This window comes from Ricinus communis, chromosome 2, assembly GCF_019578655.1.
Source record: "Ricinus communis isolate WT05 ecotype wild-type chromosome 2, ASM1957865v1, whole genome shotgun sequence".
NCBI lineage: Eukaryota > Viridiplantae > Streptophyta > Magnoliopsida > Malpighiales > Euphorbiaceae > Ricinus > Ricinus communis.
Genome location: NC_063257.1, coordinates 3,970,916 through 3,991,741, shown reverse-complemented (window position 1 = coordinate 3,991,741; position 20,826 = coordinate 3,970,916). Strand labels below are relative to the sequence as shown.

At 36.0% G+C, this 20,826-nt stretch overlaps 5 protein-coding genes across 8 annotated transcripts; 3 read left to right on the top strand and 2 right to left on the bottom strand.

Moving 5' to 3' along the window:
• Positions 1 to 65: 65 nt before the first annotated feature.
• Positions 66 to 3,400, top strand: LOC8265295 (probable metal-nicotianamine transporter YSL7). The gene is made up of 6 exons (XM_002510047.4): positions 66 to 1,110; positions 1,189 to 1,352; positions 1,443 to 1,540; positions 1,621 to 1,758; positions 1,844 to 2,033; positions 2,120 to 3,400. The coding sequence occupies exons 1-6, from the start codon at positions 684 to 686 to the stop codon at positions 3,230 to 3,232; spliced, it is 2,130 nt and encodes a 709-aa protein (XP_002510093.1). The 5' UTR covers positions 66 to 683; the 3' UTR covers positions 3,233 to 3,400.
• Positions 3,401 to 3,740: 340 nt separating this feature from the next.
• LOC8265296 (protein NPGR1) lies at positions 3,741 to 7,921 on the bottom strand. The gene is made up of 6 exons (XM_015721877.3): positions 7,705 to 7,921; positions 6,990 to 7,242; positions 6,650 to 6,908; positions 5,093 to 6,324; positions 4,476 to 4,623; positions 3,741 to 4,306 (listed from the first exon to the last, which is right to left on the bottom strand). The coding sequence occupies exons 2-6, from the start codon at positions 7,182 to 7,184 to the stop codon at positions 4,002 to 4,004; spliced, it is 2,139 nt and encodes a 712-aa protein (XP_015577363.3). The 5' UTR covers positions 7,185 to 7,242; positions 7,705 to 7,921; the 3' UTR covers positions 3,741 to 4,001.
• Positions 7,922 to 11,134: 3,213 nt separating this feature from the next.
• LOC8265297 (WD repeat-containing protein ATCSA-1) lies at positions 11,135 to 20,132 on the top strand. 4 transcript variants are annotated; one of them, XM_015720348.3, is made up of 10 exons: positions 11,136 to 11,518; positions 11,638 to 11,898; positions 11,988 to 12,147; positions 12,232 to 12,410; positions 12,836 to 13,076; positions 13,676 to 13,830; positions 13,934 to 14,023; positions 14,540 to 14,605; positions 14,742 to 14,811; positions 19,998 to 20,132. In XM_015720348.3, the coding sequence occupies exons 1-9, from the start codon at positions 11,273 to 11,275 to the stop codon at positions 14,781 to 14,783; spliced, it is 1,440 nt and encodes a 479-aa protein (XP_015575834.1). In that variant the 5' UTR covers positions 11,136 to 11,272; the 3' UTR covers positions 14,784 to 14,811; positions 19,998 to 20,132. The 4 variants fall into 4 exon arrangements, with proteins under 4 accessions (XP_048226877.1, XP_015575834.1, XP_048226876.1 ...); XM_048370919.1 differs by lacking the exon at positions 19,998 to 20,132 and adding an exon at positions 14,996 to 15,455; XM_002510049.4 differs by lacking the exon at positions 19,998 to 20,132 and having other exon boundaries at positions 14,742 to 14,956.
• Positions 15,814 to 17,480, bottom strand: LOC8265298 (increased DNA methylation 1). Its single transcript, XM_015717438.3, has one exon. The coding sequence runs from the start codon at positions 17,399 to 17,401 to the stop codon at positions 15,878 to 15,880; it is 1,524 nt and encodes a 507-aa protein (XP_015572924.2). The 5' UTR covers positions 17,402 to 17,480; the 3' UTR covers positions 15,814 to 15,877.
• LOC8265299 (F-box/kelch-repeat protein At5g43190) lies at positions 18,048 to 20,618 on the top strand. The gene has a single exon (XM_015720352.3). The coding sequence runs from the start codon at positions 19,265 to 19,267 to the stop codon at positions 20,444 to 20,446; it is 1,182 nt and encodes a 393-aa protein (XP_015575838.1). The 5' UTR covers positions 18,048 to 19,264; the 3' UTR covers positions 20,447 to 20,618.
• Positions 20,619 to 20,826: the final 208 nt, after the last annotated feature.

The window sequence follows — 20,826 nt, the reverse complement described above, 5'->3', positions numbered from 1 at the left end:
ATATATATTCCAATTAGAAAATAAAAGCATACGAGGTGAATTGATAATTGAACAAAATCACATTTTCCAGTGCAAAACATGATACGAAATGAAAGGATTTTATATAGTCACTATAACTTTGCTAGCTAGTGATTTTTCTGAACTATACTTGGTTTGAACCTACCTTTTCTCCAAGATCACTCTCTGTTTGGCAACAAAATTCACATTTTCCGGGGCCCTCATCTTCTCACACTTTCAGGGCCTCAAAAATCCAAAAAGTATTAGACGTACCAATCGTTTTGTTTTGTCTCTAAACAGAGGGTGACCTCTGGGGAAGATGGGTTCAAACCCAGTATAATTCAGAAAAATCACTAGGGAAGTTATAGTGACTACATGAAGGAGACAAATTGCCTGATAAAATTTTTAAATGAACTCTCCAACCGCTAGCGGCTGTACTTAACGGGCCAACTACGTTGGCATTTGGATCATTAGTTCGTCGTTTTGACATATTGTTCATACTCTCTCACTCTTCCTCCTCCTTGATGTGATGATCGATAGCAACTTCCTGAAGTTTTTTTAATTACTCTGGAAATGATCATAACTTGAATCAGTCAAGCACCAATATAAATCCGTGCACCCTGAAAGGATTCACATCCTAAGATTCCAAACTACATTTTTCTTTGGAGAGCAAGAAGAGAAAAAAAATGAGCCATAATAATGGGAGAGAAGACGAAGTAGAGTGCAGTTTAGATATGGAACATGTAGAATCCAATAACAACTGCTCCAGGTACAAGAGGCCAGAAGAAGGAGAAACAGAGGGAGGAGAGTTGTCAGTAGAGCAGATTTTTGAGAGACAAGGAGTGCCATCATGGAGAGAACAGCTGACATGGAGAGCTTTTGGGGTGAGCTTTGTTTTGAGCATACTCTTCAGTTTTATAGTGATGAAGCTCAACCTCACAACAGGAATCATCCCTTCTCTCAACGTCTCTGCTGGTCTCTTGGGATTCTTCTTTGTAAGAACTTGGACTAAGATTCTTGAAAAACCTGGCCTTTTGAAGCAGCCCTTTACAAGACAAGAGAATACTGTTATTCAAACATGCATTGTCGCCTCTTCTGGCATTGCCTTTAGCGGTACTAATTTTCTTCTTTCTCTTCTCTCTCCGTATGAACTTGCATTAGAATCTGAAGTTGTCATTTGATTATTTTCAGGAGGTTTTGGGAGTTACCTCTTTGGAATGAGTGAACGCGCTGCTCAACAATCATCAGAAGATAATGGAGCAACAAGTATTAAAAACCCGCACTTGGGATGGATGATTGGCTTTCTTTTTGTTGTCAGTTTTCTTGGCCTCTTCTCTGTGGTGCCTCTGCGGAAGGTAATTGCGTGTACTCTGCTTATTGAAACGAGTTTAATGCCACCATACCTGGATGGTTATATGTCTCATATATTTTGTAATGGATTTTAGATCATGATCATAGACTTCAAGTTGACTTACCCAAGTGGTACGGCGACTGCTCATTTGATCAATAGCTTCCACACTCCTCAAGGAGCGAAGCTGGCTAAGTAAGACATCAACACTTTTCACTTAGTAATAAGTAAACATAAAATAATTTTTGACATTCATACCTGTTCTACTTTTGTAGGAAACAAGTTAGAGAACTTGGCAAGTTCTTCTCCTTCAGCTTCTTGTGGGCTTTCTTCCAATGGTTCTTCGAAGCCGAAGAAGATTACTGTGGATTTTCCAACTTCCCTACATTTGGACTCAAAGCTAAAGACAACATGTATGCAATATCACTTACCCTTCCTTCTTTCCTAGTCAGGAACTTTGTTTTTGTTTGGCCGATTCCTCCGTATCTATGTCTGTAGGTTTTACTTTGATTTCTCAGCGACCTATGTGGGAGTAGGGATGATTTGCCCTTATATCATAAACATATCAGTTCTACTTGGAGGAATTCTTTCTTGGGGTCTAATGTGGCCACTAATAGATACTAGAAAGGGTGATTGGTATCCAGCAGATCTAAGCCCAAAAAGCTTACATGGGCTTCAGGGTTACAAGGTCAGTTTCTAATAACCAATTCTCCATATCTTGAACACTTTCTCCCTTTTATTGAAATTTAAGTATCTTATCCTCTGATTCTCCAGGTATTTATCGCCATTGCCATGATCCTTGGTGATGGTTTATACAACTTCTGCAAGGTGCTAAGTCAAACCATCTTAAGCCTTTATTATCAATTCAAGTCCAAAGGCAACAAAACTACTGATCTCCCTGTTGCAGATAGTCCCCCTTTAAAAATACCCAACCTTTCTTTTGATGACCAGCGCAGAACCCAACTCTTTCTCAAAGATCAAATTCCGACATGGTTTGCAGTTACTGGTTATATCACCACTGCAGCCATCTCTACAATCGTTCTCCCATTCATATTTACTCAGCTTAAATGGTATTATGTAATAATCATCTACGTTTTTGCGCCAACCTTGGCTTTCTGCAATGCATACGGTTGTGGACTAACAGACTGGTCACTTGCATCAACCTATGGGAAACTTGCCATTTTCACCATTGGAGCATGGGCTGGAGCTTCCCATGGTGGAGTCTTAGCAGGGTTAGCAGCATGTGGCGTAATGATGAACATTGTCTCTACAGCTTCTGATCTGATGCAAGATTTCAAGACTGGTTACTTGACCCTGGCTTCACCTAGGTCCATGTTTGTGAGCCAAGTAATTGGCACCGCGATGGGTTGTGTAATTTCTCCTTGTGTTTTTTGGCTATTCTACAAGGCATTTGATGACCTTGGTCTACCTGATAGCACATATCCGGTCCCCTTCGCTGTTGTTTACCGTGGCATGGCAATTCTTGGTGTAGACGGCTTCTCATCTCTACCAAAGAACTGCCTGTACCTTTGCTATGGCTTCTTTGTTGCAGCTGTTCTCATAAACATAATTAAGGATGTAGCGGGTAAGAAGTGGAGAAGATTCATTCCGCTTCCAATGGCAATGGCCATACCTTTCTATTTAGGGCCATATTTTGCCATTGATATGTGTGTTGGAAGCTTGATTTTGTTCATTTGGGAAAGGATTAATAAGACCAAGGCAGATGCTTTTGCACCAGCAGTAGCTTCTGGTTTAATTTGTGGAGATGGCATTTGGGTTTTGCCTAGCTCAATCCTGGCTCTTGCAGGGGTTAAAGCTCCGATCTGTATGAGGTTTTTCAACAGGGGAACAAATAGTAGGATTGATCAGTTCCTAGGACTTCAATAATAAGTTTTTAAGTGATCGTGTACTAGTGAAATACCTTTCATTACCTTTTACTACTTTTTCTTTTTGTTTTCTGGTTCCTGCTGGTGTTCCAAATGGTAGGTCATCTCAATGAATATTGTACAGCTAATAGCTCCGAGATTTCCTGAAATCAATGTGCTAAATTCACAATTCTAAAGGTAATTGCTTAGATTAAGATATTAAGACAACAAAAAAGTGAAAGTTGGTCTGCATCATTTAAACCAAATCTGGCTTCAAAATTTTATTGTAATGAAAACTATAACTGTCAATCTCACGATCATAACACGCCAACACTAAAACGTACTGCACAACAACTCAGAGTGGCTTTAGAAGCAACTTTTAACTTATGGTAACAGTAACAGAGTAGTTGATTTATTTTTCCCCGTGTTACTTTTATAAGTGGAAAAAATAATGCCAAAGTTGAAAACGAAACAATACATTTTCAGATTGGAATAAATTTTGAGCCTGAACAAATTAAAACTCCGATCCATCAAACTGTTATGCTAAAAAATTTGAATATCAATAGAGTAATTCACAACTACAGCAGGTTTTGCTATACAAATGAATCATGGGAATCTATTGCTACAGGGGTGTTGAGTGGAATCAGCACTACGTGTCAACCCATTGCACTCTCTTTTCTGTTGATGCTAACGATTGAATCCAATGGCCATTTCATGATAAATATAATTCAAGGAAGATCCCAAATTTGGGCGATTTTTTGCTTTGAAGTGGTTGGAAAACCATTAACATGCTAACTTTCCACAGAAGCTGACAGCTTGAGCTCATATGCAGCTTGGAAAAAGTCTGCAGCCTGTTGTAATGAGCCTTCCATTTTTGAAATTAGACCAAGATTCAACCACGCCTCATGATTCATGGACTCTATGCGCAAAGCATTCATTAGAAAGCTCCTCGCAATGGGAAATAACTGACTTCCAAGTTTCATCAACACTTTTGCAGTTGAGACGATACTTGGAACATAATCTGGTTCTATTGACAGCGAGACCGAGAAAGCAACAAGGGCTTCTTTGTGTAGTGATCGAGCATCAAATAATGCTCCTGCAAAAAGCATTATGAACGTGAGCGTAAAGTTTAAAATTATTTTATTAAGCTACTGCATTTTGGATCATCAATCAGTTAGCAGACTGCAGACTGCAGACTGCAGACATGTATAAACAGTAGTAAATCTTTTGCTCTGAGGACTAATTTATGAAGGCAGCATTCCCACCTGTGGTATGCCAACTTCTGGGAGAATGAAAGTCCATCAACTTGGCTTTCTCCAAGCAAATTTCGGCATCAGTCCACAGACCAAGTTTTGTATAAATGGATGCCAAATCTTGCCACACTGCCAGTTCCAGGTTTCTTTCTGCTTCTGCCTGCAATGAAGAAGAAAATTTACTAATTTAGCATACCTTGTTGAACTACATAGAATGGATCATATTGACAACTTCCTGAGAAAGCAATAGAGCAAATATGCTTTAATGGGTCAGAAGATCATATGCTCAACTACAAGGAAAGCTTATGAAGAACTGAAGTTAGTGTGAATAAAATAATAGAGAATTGCATCGATATCTAGCTTTACTGGCTCTGTGCTCTTGTTAGTGAGTTAGCTCTTGTTCAAAACAGAAGTCCACCTGGAAATCTCTTTTTCTGAAGAACTCACAATGATTTCATTAATGTGAAAAAGTATCACTCTTATACCACAAAAATAAACTAAGACACTGGACCAAAAATGTTCGTAATAGCCAGTTTTGAGCAATGTGTAGTTCTTACATTGCACTCGTCTTTTGAACTTGAAGATATCCATAAACATGAGAGATGATAACACGTTTAGTAAATACACACCTCAGACTCAAATATATGTGCATGATCAGTATTCTTGGCCTGAACATCTCTCTGTGCTTGAATAAAAGACAGCAATATTCTGTATGTTTCTATTGCCTTCTTGGGCTGCTCCTGAGCAATTTGAAGCACAGCCTTCAATCTAAGAAGTTCAAACTGATCCATTCTCTCAGCCTCATCCAAAGCAAACTCAACAACTATTTCGGCATCCCGGAATCGCTGCTGGGCAGAAATAACAAGGGCTAATAACTTCCAGCCTTTAACTGAGAAACCACCCATGGTTTCAGCATACGTCATTGCATTGTCAAAAGCCGCATCTATATTCCTTTGCAATGTGTTTTCAAGTGCAAGGCTATACATCATTTCTGGGTCCTCCTGCCTATTCAGAGCAGCATGGTTTAGAGAGTTTAAAGACTCTCTTTGCAGAAAATGTCTTTCAGAGTCAGACAAGCAAATTCTTGCTGCATTCCCATAGCAAACACCGAGAAACTTATGGGCTTCACCCATGAAATGTTGATTCTGTTGATTAGCCAAGTTTATCACTTTATGAGCAAATTTAATGCCCTCATGAGAATTCTTTGGATCTTGGGAACATAATTTTGCTCCCAATAAAAAGGAAGGAATATGAGGTCTGTGCTTTGATTCTGAGAATCCTGAAACTTTTTTTAACAAGTTCAAAGCTGCTTCGTTCTGGCCTGCAGCACTGTAACAAAGAGCAAGAAAGTACCACCTATCAGCTCGATTATAGACACCAGGAAGGGCTTGCTCCACATGATCTGCTAATAACTCAAACTGCCCAATAACTGAGAGTGCATAAGTCAGATGATTCATGATTTCTTCATCCCACTTGATTTCCCCATAAGCTACCTTTTTCATGAGTACTAACAATAAAAGGATTGCTTCCTCTGTACTACTGCTGGGAGTAGCTGGACCCCATTCTTGTAACTGAGGGGCAAGTTTTGATTCAACAGCACCATAGAGTAAAATAGAAGCCAAGTCTTTTTGCACTCCAGCCAACCTTTCTGGACCTAGATTCCATGGCTTGATTAGAGCCCGGCGATATGCAGTGATAGCTTCATCAAGTAAACCTGCCTTTATCCAAAGAATGGGTAGCAACTCCAATGCTTTGTGAAACATTTCCTCTAGTTTGCAGTCCTCACCAATTCCTTCAGGCATACCATTAGGTAATGCTGATTCAACGATGTCCAAAATAATTCTGCACTCCTTAGCAGCCTCTGTTAAATAGAATGAGCATCAGAATCCTTTGGGTTTTAATTTTTTAAATATCAAAGAAAAGAAATTCTTAAACATAAGAAGCACAATCCCATTATAGCCAGTTATGCATTATACCACGTATTAAATTTTTTTCATTTTAAGAAATTGAGAACAAATTGAATACATTAAGCTGCTTAGGTTATCAATCATGTTATTCAGAAAGAAAACAAGTAAAAAAAGAAAAAGAAATGCAATTCAAAGTTCTTAATTCCACCAAGGCAAATGCAAATACTGCCTGTACAACACAGATCAATGTCCAAAGTAACTGGAGTTGAAAATGTATACCTCCGTAGTGCCCCAGTTCATCTAGCGATTTTGCTTTAAGTAAGATTGCTTCAACAAGTAGACTCACTGAATGCATAGACATAGCACTAGAAACCGCAATATCTCCCCTGGCACGAGGCTTTCTTTGGCGAGTTCTTTCAATAATAGCTCTTATCATTTTAGGAGTTAAACTTCTGATGTCAATACCCTGAAACACCTGAAGTGCAGCATCAAAATTTCCCCTCTGATATTCAAGCCTCCCTAGCAATGCCCTGGCTTCCTATAAGTCATTAAACCAAAATTATCAGATTAGAAGCTACTAAAACATACAAAATTAGAAGAGCCAATCAAGCAAACCCACCTCATAATTCAATGACAGAGCTTCTTTAAGAGTAGATTCAGCTTCATCAACTTGAATATCCTCAAGTCTAGACTCCCAGTCTCCGGTGGTTCTAGATGAAAGGCCACTAGCTGAGAAATCCCTTGTGGCCAATGACTCTGGAGATTGGGGTGCCTCTTCAAACTTGAATTGCTCCCCTGAGCAAGCACACAACATCTTCACCAGTGCACAAAAACTTGATTTCTTATTTGGATTCCTATATGGAAAATTTCATCTGGGTACACATGTAAAAACTTGTCAAAAACCAACTCATTTACAAACTGTTAAAACAGAACCAACCCAATTCTAATTATGAGACTCGAGAACCTTAAACCAATGCTATAAAGCTTCTGTGTCACAGTACAAATGCCATTTTGTGGCAGTAGTTAGATCAGAATGCAACAATGGAGATCCATAGAGAACAACAAGAACAACGGAGACCCATATTAACAAAAAAAAAAAAAGAAAAAAACAAAGTTTAAAAGCATATATAAACAAAATAACAAGTTCAGACAGAAACAAAATTAAAGATAAAAATAAAAGTATATGAAGCAAAAACCAAAGGGACATAGAGAAGGTATTGAAAGAGACGAGCAAGAAGGAGACAAAATGTAATATAAAATGAAGAAAAACAAATTAATGATTTGCAGGAAATGAAAGGAGCGAGACAAACAAGATTCCAGAGCTTTGGACTCACCAAATAAAAACCCAGAACCCTGATAATAAACGGCTTGCATTTGCAGCATCCATTTTAAAACCCATGAAAGCTACTTTTCTTTTTCTTCAAATTTCTGGTTTATAATTGCAGACTCTACCAAACAGTTTGCATTTCCATGTGTAGGTATGGGCCAAATGGACCTATACTAATATACAGTCAATAATGTACAGGTGCACATATTTTTTTATCTCAAAATATGATTTTGTATTTGTTTGTTTTTGACATGGTTTGTTTTGAAATGGATAACAATTAACAATTAGTCTATTTCTACAGTGAGCCTGGTTTGTTTATAAATTTAATTTCTTAGTCTGATGGTAAACTTTTAACTTATTAACCTTAGTTGTGTCTAGTGGGTACCAAGGCTGTGATTACAGTTCTTGTTCTTAAAAGTGCAGCCCAAAGGAAGCAAATCAGGCAAGCTTATTAAGATCTTTACCAGGAAGAACTTGTTAAGCGTCTTGAATCTGAGCTCAGTGGAGATTACGAGGTCATTATCATAATATTTTCGGGATCTTTCCTGGAAATTTCTTTTGCAAGTACACTAATGAAGTTTGATTTTATATAAAGGCTGTGTATCGATGGATATTGGGCCCAGAAGATAGAGACTCAGTGTTAGCTAATGCGGCGTTAAGGAAATCCGGTGATTATCAGTGTAATTAAGTCACAAAAGTAATACATTTGAGTGCAGATGGCCAATTTAGTTAATAACTAGTTACTTCATCTAACGGTCAAAATTAAAAAATAATCAATTTAATAGTTACTCAAACACATCAAAATTTATTTATAAACTAGATGCATAACAAAACAACTCTAACAATTATTCTTTTAATTGGGTTGCTAAAATCCCTAAATTACCCCAGGTGTGTAGTTGACGTTCTCTTTCATTTTCTCTGAAAACGGTCAGCAGATTGCAAGAACTACAGCTATTTTTGACACTTACTTCACAGCAGCTAGGAGTTGTTTTTCTTCTCTGTGTTATCTGATCTTCTTCAACAATTTGAAATTTTCTACCAGTTTCCTGAGTCTGGTAAATAGAGTATGAGCCTCTTTTTTCTTTTAACATGAATCAAAACCTTTCATTATTTTGAAAATGCTCACAGCACAGCTTTAAAGGAATATAATCACATTAATTTACAATTCATGAAAGGATAGGTCGTGCCATTCGGAAACTAAGAAAAGAGGCAGAGAGCAGAAATAAGATTTTAAACACAAAAGTCAATTGAAAAAGAAAACTAAAACTTGACTTGATTTTTCAGTAGATCCACAAGTAGTAATTTGTGCAGGTTGGAAAAAACACTTTAAACTTTTGTTGCAGTGGTCCTATTGCAACAAATTTATTACTTTGAAGGGCTCTAAAAAATGTGTTTAAAGCTCAACTAACAAATTCTAGAGCTGCATAATTCTTTGAACCCAAGTTTAACCATTGATCTTTATAACAAATTTATCTTCAAAGGACTTTAAACCAACTTTAGAAAGGGTTAAATCTAAGTTATTCAAGCTAACAAAAAAACAAAAGAAATTAAATTAATATGTAGTTCAAAAGAAAAATTAAGACACAAAAAGTAGAAAGATAGCACTGAAATTAGAGACCATAACATATCCTAAACTAAGAAATTGAAGGAAAAAAGTTACATGGGTGTTTTAAGTGCAGCTGTTGGAAAGAAAAAGTTTCTAACAGTGAAAAATAAATGGAGGAATTAATTAAATAATACATCATTTTAATGCCCTTTTCTAATTCAAAGTAGATTCCCACTAAGTTTTGACATTTTTGCATTGCATGAGGATCTGTTCTCACCTTTTGTTTTTTCAAACTTAAATGGTTCCCTTGTTACATATGCTTTTGAATGTGATATGATATTCCAACTAATCAAGTTCATAGTAGCCATCCATAGCGTCATTCACATTAATTGACTAAGTGGTAGTTTGCTAATATAATATTAAAACTGCTAAACATCACACTCCCTTCATTTGTCTCAATATTCGTCCACCTATGTATAATTATATAATATTAATCAAAAGCAAAATTTAAAATATTAAATATTTTATATATATTAACTGAGCAAAAATCGGAACTTTCTAGCATTACTCATATAAAATTCCCAACATAATTGGATTATTAATCTGGTTTATGCTCCCTATGTCCAATTCCAAACTAAAAACACCCATACGTCCTTAGCCCTCCAGAATAATTGGCGGGCAATCCAAAGATCCAAACATCATGCAACGTGATTGGCGGAATTTATCCCCTTTGCAGTTTTTGTTATTTACATTTGAATTTTATTAAAACATTTCCAATAATATCCTATATGATACAATTCTAATTTTTATTATTTATTTAAATATTCTAAAATGGTTAAAATAACAAATGAAAATGAATTAAGATGGGTGTGATTTATTAAGAAAAAGGAAATAATTGACAAGGTTGTGGTGGATCTTAAGAATTGAACTGCTAAGATTTGCAAGACACAAGGATCTTATTTTCTTTTCTTTCTATTTTTCTTGAAAAAAAGCACTTTTAGGTGATTGAATTATGAGGTGAGGAAAGGGTGTGTAAAGAAGTTTACGAGTTCAGTAAAAAAGAACCTTGTTCAGAAAAACAAAGTTCAGTAAAGAACAAACAGATCACGTGCTTGCTCTCCATCATGTGTCAACAGAGATTACAGATTCTAAAAGACTCATCAGAAGAAGAAGCAGTGCTGTTTTTTCTGCTATACTTTTCTTGTCCTTTTCTTCATGTTTTTTTCTGCCTTAGCCTGACAATTTGGAGATGAGCTTTGAGAATCTCTCTCTTTCCCATTTCAGCTTTAGAGACAAGTCCCACTCCTCACCAACTTATCATGTCACCCCTCTCTCTACTATGCATTTTACTTTCAAAACTAATACCCTTTTTAATACTACTGCTACTAGTATAATATTTGAATTTTACATCCAAGCTTCCTTCATGCTTTTTATTATATGGAATTAATGATCATGACATTTTCACTAATCTTCATTCCTATCCTAATTTTTAATTGAATCAAAATATATTAATAGCTAATCTTATTTTATAAGCTCAAACTCAATTGAAACCACTTTTGTTTTTAGCAAGTCTGCTCTCACAATTTTTATATGTTATTTGTACCTTATAATTCAGTGGGATTTTATGATGTATATTTTATTTAATCATTGAATGTAGGATATGTATTTTAAATATTTTATATAGAAATAGAAAATATAAATATATATTTTGTCTAGTAATAAATATAACAGATAGCCAAGTTTTCTCATCTCCTCTCCTTCCAACCTTTGCAAACATACAGAAGTGCGTGGGCCGACTATTATTTCACATAAAGGCCCAAACCATATCTTAGCCTATTAACCGGTCCATGTACTAGGACTGGGTCGAGGTTGTTTTATAGTATAGTCCGACTTCGACCACTTGTTCCAGTTTTCACCCACCGTTTACAGCAGCGAGAAAACAAGAAGCAGCTGAAAGAAACGCAGCAAATTAGTAGAATTTTTATCTTAATCGCATTCGCTGTCCTTTTCTTGAGCATCCGTAGAGCTTATGCTCCTAACTGAATCCATTTTACTCCAATCAATTCTAAAAATCCGTGCACCAGAACCAAACAAGTTTTGTTTTGAGGCTAAAGATGCCTCTAAAATGTGGAGGGAAATACGAGACAGAGAATCGGGCAAAACCCGCCCTAATTCCTTCACAAACCGGGTTAAATCAAACCGGATCGCAAATCTCCAACTCTCTAACTACAAAGAAATCGTATCTCCTCACAGAGGAGCCATCAATTCTCTTCAGGTACATAAATATTGTTAAAAAAAAAGAAAGAAAGGAAGGGATTAATTAAACTCTCTTCGTCTATGTGTTTAGTCATTATATTACTTAGAAAGGAAATGCTTGACTGATGATAAAATCAGGTTGATTTGACAGAGGGAAGATATTTAATATCTGGTGCGTCAGACGCATCAGCTGCTGTTTTTGATGTTCAACGAGCTACGGATTTTGAAGATGAAGGCGTTATTGCTAAGCACAAGTGCTTATTTATAGTTGACAAGCAGCATGAAACGGCACATAAATATGCCGTTTCATCTGCTACCTGGTATCCTGTGGATACAGGACTGTTTGTTACAGGTTCTTATGATCATTATATTAAAGTATGGGATACTAACACCACTCAAGTATGTACTATCAACTCCATTTTTGTGCTCCTTTTATAATAATTATATTTGTTTTGTTTATTTATTTATTTTCTTACAAATATGATTAGGTAGTGGTGAATTTTAAACTGCCCGGAAAGGTTTATAGAACCGCCATGTCGCCTTTGGCGACATCTCACATGCTTATAGCTGCCGGTACTGAAGATGTTCAAGTTCGGCTTTGTGATATTGCTTCTGGTGCTTTTGCACACACGCTCTCTGGTCACCGTGGTATGCTTGTTGCCGATCTCTGCTGCAACCATTGCTGCTTTAGATCGATAATGATATTGGACATTGTTATTTTCTTTATGGCAGATGGTGTTATGACAGTGGAATGGTCTACGTCAAGTGAGTGGGTTCTGGTTACAGGAGGATGTGATGGTGCTATACGTTTTTGGGATATTAGACGTGCTGGATGTTTTCGTGTTTTAGATCAGTCTCAATCTCAGCTTGGGAGACGCCCCCCAGTCCTCCCACGTTCTGTTGCAAATAAGGTCTCTTTCTTGTGATCTTGTTTTCTCTCTTCTAAGTAGAACTTCACATATTGCAATGCATTTCATGCAGAGGCTGTTACTGTGAACTAAGATTTGTATGTCATAGTGACTTGGTAATGCATCAGCTTTTTCTTTTTCTTTGAAATTTTAGTTTAGCTGATTTGATTCCTTAAATCTATTTTTTCATACTTATCAAATTGCTTAGTTACAAATTTCTCTATCGGTGTAATATTCTTAGGTGAGAAATGTTTCAAGCATGCAGTTGAAAGTTGAAACATAATGTTCTGATGGTCATTATAACTATGGGCTGTCAACGTTCACTTAATCCTTTTTGCTTAACTTCTAGCTGTTGATTATCCCCACCCCCCAGGCACGGGTTGAATATCAATTTCCTGTGCGTTTCCTAATCTGTGAAATTTATTCAGGTTTCATCAAGAAGCTTATTGGCAGGTCAACATTTGTCATCAAAATCACGGGCACCACTGAAGAAATCAGCTACTGGGAATGGAAAAAAGCAGTCTCCCCTTGGTCGGACTCCAGTCAAGGGACCTGTCAGGCAGAGATTACATCCAGGAATGTTGTCTATTCAAGATCGTGCCACTGCTCATTATGGTGCTGTTACTGGTCTAAAAATAACTGAAGATGGAATGTATCTTCTAAGTGCAGGTTGAGTTCTTTTCATTAGCTTCTAAACTTAGATTGTACATGTGATGTGACAATATCCAATTTGAGCCCAAGGAAGCCTAACATTTTTAAATAAAGTGGCTTTGGGCTGCTTCTGCTTGACAATTCAGCAGGTCATATATTGATGCTATAAAAGTTATTCCAATCAAGAAGCATGTTCTTGGTGGTAGTATACAGAGAGCAATGTTGAAATAATGTTCTCACTAAAAACAAGTTATTACTTTTAGATTTTTGTTTAAATGCAGAAGGCATCTGCCTGAAAATTCTTGCAGTCAAATTAAAATATTAGAATACAAATCTTTGTAGTGAAGATTATTTTTTATTACACTCTTACATAGCATGTGCCAAAGATTAGCTGAATGTTTTTCTCAATGGATCTGATTTCAGAAGTTTTTGGAAATTATTTAAGACTTCTTTCTTCTTTGTTGAATGCTCCAGCCAATAAGTATTATTTCTTCCATTTCCAGAGAAGCAATTGTTTCTTCCATTTCTAGAGAAGCAATTGTTTTTGGAAATGATTTAAGACTTCTTTCTTCTTTCTTGACTGATTCTCTCTCTCTGTCTCCCCTTCTGGGATTCAGGATCAGATTCCAGAATGAGGCTGTGGGATCTTGAATCTGGCTGCAACACACTCGTGAACTTTGAAACAGTTCGCCTACAAACTAGCAAGGCAATTCAATTGGCCACAACCCAAGATTCATCCCTCGTTTTTGTTCCATGCATGACAGCTGTGAAAGTAGGATCTTTTCTGCACTTTAATTTTTGAATTTATTATTAGTGGTTAATCGAACAAGGATACAGTTCTATTGAAACCTTAACCCTTTTCTGTTGATTGCTAGGCGTTTGATCTTTGGTCGGGTATGACTTCCATGACATTTCGTGGCCATTATGAGTATGTGAACTGCTGCTGGTATAGTTCACAAGATCAGGTTCAATCTCATTCCTCAACATTTTTCTTCAAGGTTTTCTGAATTTCATATGAATTAGACAAGGTGAATGTCATATTATTACATTGTCAATTAGGCACTATCATGCAATTGGAGTTTTAAATCCCTTGCCTTACAGAATTCATGTTTCTCAGATAAGAAGTCAAGTTCAAATTCAGTTCCTGAGATCTGAATAATGTTCATTTGAAGGCAGAAAGAAAAGGCTTTTTTAGGTTCTGGGTTTCTACATAGGGAAAAAAGAGAAAAAAGGTTGTAGTGATACTTATGTTTAAAGCTAAATTGAAGTTGTTTCCTTATGGCCGTTGACAAAGTAAAGAACCATATGGAAAAATGGGACTGTGTTCCCAAAGTAAGCCTTTTCGGGAGGGGAGGGGGGGAGGGAGGTGGATTTTCTGTTCAATTTCTGGCATAATGATCTTAATGGATATTGGATAGAAGTTTGCTCCATTTCCCAAGTTTACATTGCTCAACTGTTTGACTGACTGATTCTTGTTACAGGAAATATACACAGGTGGTAATGATAGACAAATTCTAGTCTGGTGTCCACCCAGATTGATTGATATGGTAGACTCTTTTGTTAATGTATTTTCATTTTATTTTTTTAAATTTCACTTGTATGTATGTGCTGAGCAAATAGAAATTAAGCATTAGTAGCTGCAGATGGTTGCTTTTCTTATTGAACTTGGATATGGACATGTAGGAAACAGGGCCAGCTGAGGATCAGGATAACTGGAGTGATTGACATCTTCTGCTATATCAGTTTGTCCCAGGTATCTGAGCTATATTTTCTTTTGACATACTGTAACATGTACTATCCTTTTCCGCTTACTGTTTATTATTCTTTAATTTCGGTTAATCTATTTTAGCTTCAAGAGTATCTGATACTTACCTGTATCATGTATAAGTTTTTCTTCACGCCAACTGTAACTTATATTTTATTCATGAAATTATCAGTTTGCTTCCCTGTCTGTGACTGAGTTTCAACTGCACAGTTGGTCTGTTCGCTGGAACTCTTTGATATCCTCAAACTATGGGAAATCCAACAATGGTAATCCTATCAGGGCACATAAAACCAGAGCAGAATCTTATTCCAGATTTGTTTCAATCAGTCCCATAGTTGAGCATTGATGAAACTTCCTTAAATCTAAATCATCCCCTTCCAAACTGACCTACAGTGTCTAATAAACAGTTTTTCTTGAAATGACATTGCCCATAAGATTCCACACCTATTCTACCAACTACATTTGGATTAAATATAGATGCACAATCTAGTTCAATTATTGAATTTAGGAAGTCCAGCAAAATCCAAAATGACTGAATATGACAAAGTGGACTAGGGAATTCTGTCAGTCCTCATTTTTTCATTAATGTAGCAAGTAGGAGTGATATCCAAACGTCCAAAGATTGAGAGACTGCTCTAACATCTCTCTTATCTCTCAAAGGAAACTGCTGACAAAAGGGGGGCACCACTTCCTTTCTTCTGCAGTAGCTTTGTATATTTAATAGTCAAATTTTAAATATGGGAAGGCTTAAAAAGAAAAAAAAGAAAAAGAAAAAAGAAAAAAGAAAATACAGTGTCAAATACTGGTAAACATTAAGAAAATACCAGATCATTCATTTTTCTGTTTCAAAAGAACCGAATAGATTCAGAGCAACTCTAGATGGTGACTAGAATACAAAGAAACAAATCCAATTTCTAGCTTTCTTAACTGCATATATATATCATCAGTTTTCTTCTTTTGACATAAATTCAGGCAGCAGATAATATAGATTACAGACAGCTACATCCTAGATGGGTTGATTGGTTATAACCAATGACTCTTGATCACCCAGGCTTTAATCTTGCAGAAGGGATCTCTTTAAGAATTTCTGACACAGGACTGTACCTTGAAAAAACAAAATAGGATAATCTGAATGTGCCTTTTTATCACTATCTGTCATGACTGAGAACCCGAAACCTTTTATCCATGTCTCAAGAGTGCTGAAGGCAGCAGGCAGAACTAACTTCTCCACACCCAAGTTCAGAAGTTGTCTCTCAAGCTCATTCATCAACACCCTGCACATTCCCAGTCTTCGATATTGAAACTTGGTAGCGACAAAGGGTACCTCAGCCACCTTATCTCCAAAGACGCGCACATTAGCAGCAGTTGTTAATTCATTATTCCTTTCTAGAAGAACTGTGTAAAATCCTAGGAAGTTCAAGCGATTTAGGTTAGATCCACTACTAAAGATCACATCTTCAACAAGATCTTTACCCGTGAAGGCATCTTTAGCTGGTTCAAAGCACTCATGCATCACTTCAAGAGCAAGCTTCAGTTTGCTGTTGTTAGCTGATAAGACCTCAAGATCAAAACAATCAGGCTCCACTCGTTTCAGCAATGTCCAAGTGAGATTATCTGTGCCAACTGGTACTGATTTTCCCAAAAGATGTTGGAGCCCTGAGAATACATATTCGCACTTATCACTGCAAAACCAACTATAACAGGTACTTTTCCTTTCTAACTTGATTAGTCCTCTACTCCTTGCACATGCAACATGAAATTTACGTGGGCATTGGTCACAACTGAGAATGAAACCATCTTGCTGAACATCATTGTCTAGTAATTTGTTTTGGCCGCAAATGTTGCAACAGCAGAATGGGCAGAACCATTCCCCATCAGGAACTTCCTTCAGACCAAGGCAATCTTTATGGAAGGCTGATGGACATCGATCACATAAAACTAAATCACCTCCATAATAGCAAAACGAACATATGTTATCGCTATCAACATTATTGCTGTGTCCTACCTTCTTCCTCCTAGTAGTCTTACTATCAGGATTTCCTGTGATTCTCTCCCTTTTACCCTCACTTGGCAGTTCCTCCTTAGGGTTCTTCGTCTTATGAATTCTTGTGATTCTCCCCCTTTTACCCTCACCTGCCAGTTCCTCCTGACAATCAGTCAATGTTCTGCCATCATATAATATAATATTTGCAGATGGCCTGTGTCTTGTGCTACCAGCATGAACTTCAAATTCTGAGAGGGCAAAAATCTTCTGACAACAATCGCATTCAATTCCATAACGAGTTATCCTCCCTTCTGTCAATTTAGGACGAATCTTGACAGGACGGTAATACACTTTTGCTCCCTCTACCACTACATTATTGTCAATTAAACAAGACAAAATGGTATTATTAGGATTGCGATTTGAAGAACTCATCTTCTCAACTCTTTTGCTCGGTTCTTGTACTAAGGTGGGTTGCTTGCCTGTCAGGTCATCTCTTAATTTCTTTGGTCTTCCCCTTTTCGGCTTTGCAGGGCTCACATTGTGATCGTTTTCCCTTTGATAATTTTGGAAAATTACTCTCTTAGTTTTCCTCATATTTGCACCTTATCAATGACACTTTACGGGTCTTCTTGCGAACTGCTATACGATCTGACTGGAGTAGTAACCAGGTAAACACTGCAGAAGCTGCTGAAAAAATAACAATGAGGAATCCTAACGAGTGTAGTATAAATGGAGGCGGCGGTTACTTCCTAGTTTGACTCGGACTGTACCCGAAAAGAAAAAGAAAAATTAAAAAAAATCCTCCTACAGAAATTAGGATAGTTAAGTTTTATTGAATGTCACCGATGTAATAATAAAATGGATTGGGCCTGTTCATAACATCACATCTTTGAAGCCTCAGAATAATTAAACTAAGAAATTTACCCCAAACCAAAAGTAAATTTAAAATTAAGGGAACATCCTAAAATTAATAAAAAAATATTTTTTTTTTTACTCTGTAATCTTTTTTAGAATACTGTTTTTTTTTTAAATATGGTGTGGTTATTTTTTGGTTGTTTTTATTCCTTTTTATCAAAAAAATTAAAAAAAAAAAACTAAAAAAAAAAAAATTAATTCTGTATTAAAAAATTATACTTTTGATATTTTCACACATTAAAAATGAAAAATAAATTTATACTGTATTTTGACAAAAATATAGATATTTTTTTATTTTTCTTAAAATTAATTTTTGGAGATGATGTGGGAATTTTTATCTTTAATTAAAAATACTATTATTTTTTTTATATCAGTTTAATTCTAAAGAAAACTTACAATTGTTAGTAATAGCCAATGAATCCTAAAATATTTAGTTGTTAATCTTAATTATGAGAAATTAACTTAATTTTATATCTCTAGTTTTAAAAATATATCCTTTTAGTACTGTAAATAGTGAGAAATTATTATATATTACACCCCCATATACAGTCTATAAATTCTCACAAAAACTAAAAATAAGATCAGAAAAAGATTTTATAAAAATAAAATATTTTAATCTTGTTTCTTGGTATATTACGCATGTGTTCATTAGAGAAACAACTAGAATGATCCCATGTTTAACAACTTAAAACGATGTAAATGATAGATGCTAAAATTGTTTTGCCTATATTTTTTCCTATTTCACAATCAAGTTTGGTATTGTAATTGCAATGCATTGTAATAGTTCATTTTCCCAGGGCCAATAAATTGTCAACCTCTTTACTATAAGATTCACGAGAGGAATATTACCCTTTTTTGCAGTATGGTCATAAATATTCAAACCCTATCAATTTGCAATGAAGTAAATTGCGGTAGACAATTCAAATTGGGAAATTTCAATAAGTTTTTTTAATAAAATATGTGAATTTTTATTTAAATTTATCTTGTAGTCAGCTAAAAGAAATTCAAAATATGTCGTCATTTAATGTTTAGATTTCCTACGTCCTAATTCATTACTTTATTACAAAATAAACATGATTTATATAAAATGGTTAGTTCTATCCGAGAAGGTTATTTCAATTGGCAGTCTTTAGTTGGTTCGATCATTCTGAGGAACACTTCAAGATATATTTCTAAATACCCATTGCCAATATAATGTATGCACTCTTAAGATTTGCCATAGAGAAAACAGTCGGTGCAAATGTCCCAAAAAAATATAATAGAGCGGTATAAATAATATATATGTATATAGGATTCTAACTTACTCATATGACCATGTGAAGCTAACAAGGAAACAGTAAAATATCTAATAAACTCTTTCATTAGTCAATGCAGATTTTTGGGCTCTTGTATTCCTGAGAGCCAATGCAATCTTATATGGGTGGCTCTATTCATTTAGTTAACACACATGTAATGTAATGTAAGTTGCATCTAAAAAATGATAAAAGCCTCTTACTTGCATTTATTTATTTCTCTTCTTCTACCTATACTATCCACAACACAATGTTTCACTTGCAAAAACTTACCATTAATATCAAAGCAACAACCAGTAGCTCTCACCAATCTGTCAGCCCCCACTCCCCAGCCAGCTTCCCGGAGATGGATTCTCGGATCTGGAGCCGGCTCCCGGAGGAGATTCTTGATCTTGTGCTATCTTTCTTGCCTCTTAAAACATTCTTGAATCTCAGATCAACTTGTAAGCACTTTAGTTCTCTTATATTTTCTCCTCCTTTTATGTCTAAACACAATTCTTCTGGTTCTCCTTTCTCTTCGTTTCTTTTACTTTCTCATCCTCAGTTTCACCATCGTTACTCTATTTATGATTCTATGCTTGGCACTTGGCGCAACTTAACTTTATCGCTCTCTTTTTTGCTACCTTGTTCTGCTGTTAATACTATTACACAATCTTGCACTCTTCTCTCATCTTCCCATGGCCTATTTTGCTTTTCTCTTCCCAGTTCAGGTTCTTTTATTGTTTGCAATTTCTTGGCTAAATCTTCAAGGCTTATTGAATTCCCAAGTTACCCTTTTTCTTTTGAGTCCGTCACTTTTGTTTCAACACCATCTGGTTACAAAATATTTGTATTTTGCTCCAAGTTTTCGTCAATTTCAGCTTTTGTTTATGATTCAAGAGTCCTTTCTTGGCAAACATTTGATGGTCTTGAGCCAATTATAAGTGACAATTGTCATCAAGAAGGTGTTTTCTTTAATGGGTTATTGTATTTTACTACTCCAGAGCCATTTTCAGTAGTGTGCCTTGATTTGGAGAGCAGAAAGTGGAAGAGATTTAGCAATGAATTGCCAGGAGAGCTTACTTTTGTTAGGTTGGTGAGTGATGGTGAAGGGAAATTGTATCTAATTGGTGGGATTGGAAGAAATGGGATTTCAAAGACGATGAAATTATGGGAATTGGGTGATGGAGGGATATGGAAGGAAGTTGAGAGTTTACCGGAAATGATGTGTAGAAAATTTGTGTCAGTTTGCTATCATAATTATGAGCATGTTTATTGCTTTTGGCATCAAGGGATGATCTGTATTTGCTGCTATACCTGGCCAGAAATATTGTATTACAAGGTATCAAGAAAGACATGGCATTGGCTGCCTAAATCCCCTTCATTGCCTGATAAATGGAGCTGTGGATTCAGGTGGTTTTCTCTTGTTCCAGAGTTGTATGCTTTAGTTTGAGGAATGTTGTTTTTCCAGTCTTCTGGTCTAATTCTGCATCTTTCAGTTTTTCTTTCTTGTTTTTATTGTCTTTTTCTTTTTCCTTCCTCTTTTTCTTTTGTATGTCTAATAAGTTAGCAGCTTAGATACATATCAAAGTATGCCTTCTTTGCATTTACTTTTTGTTCGTAAATATTAAGAATTTTTTGGATCGGTATTGCTATGACTTGCTGTTATCGACACTATCAAAGTTCATGAAAACCCAAGTAGTATAAAGAAAGAACTAAAATGCAATAGTTTTGACCAATTCTCATGAAATTTCATTGCTTGATAAAATATTGTATCATCAGCTTACTCCAGAGCGGTAGATTTACAGTTCCAACTGCCAGCTTGAGAAGATA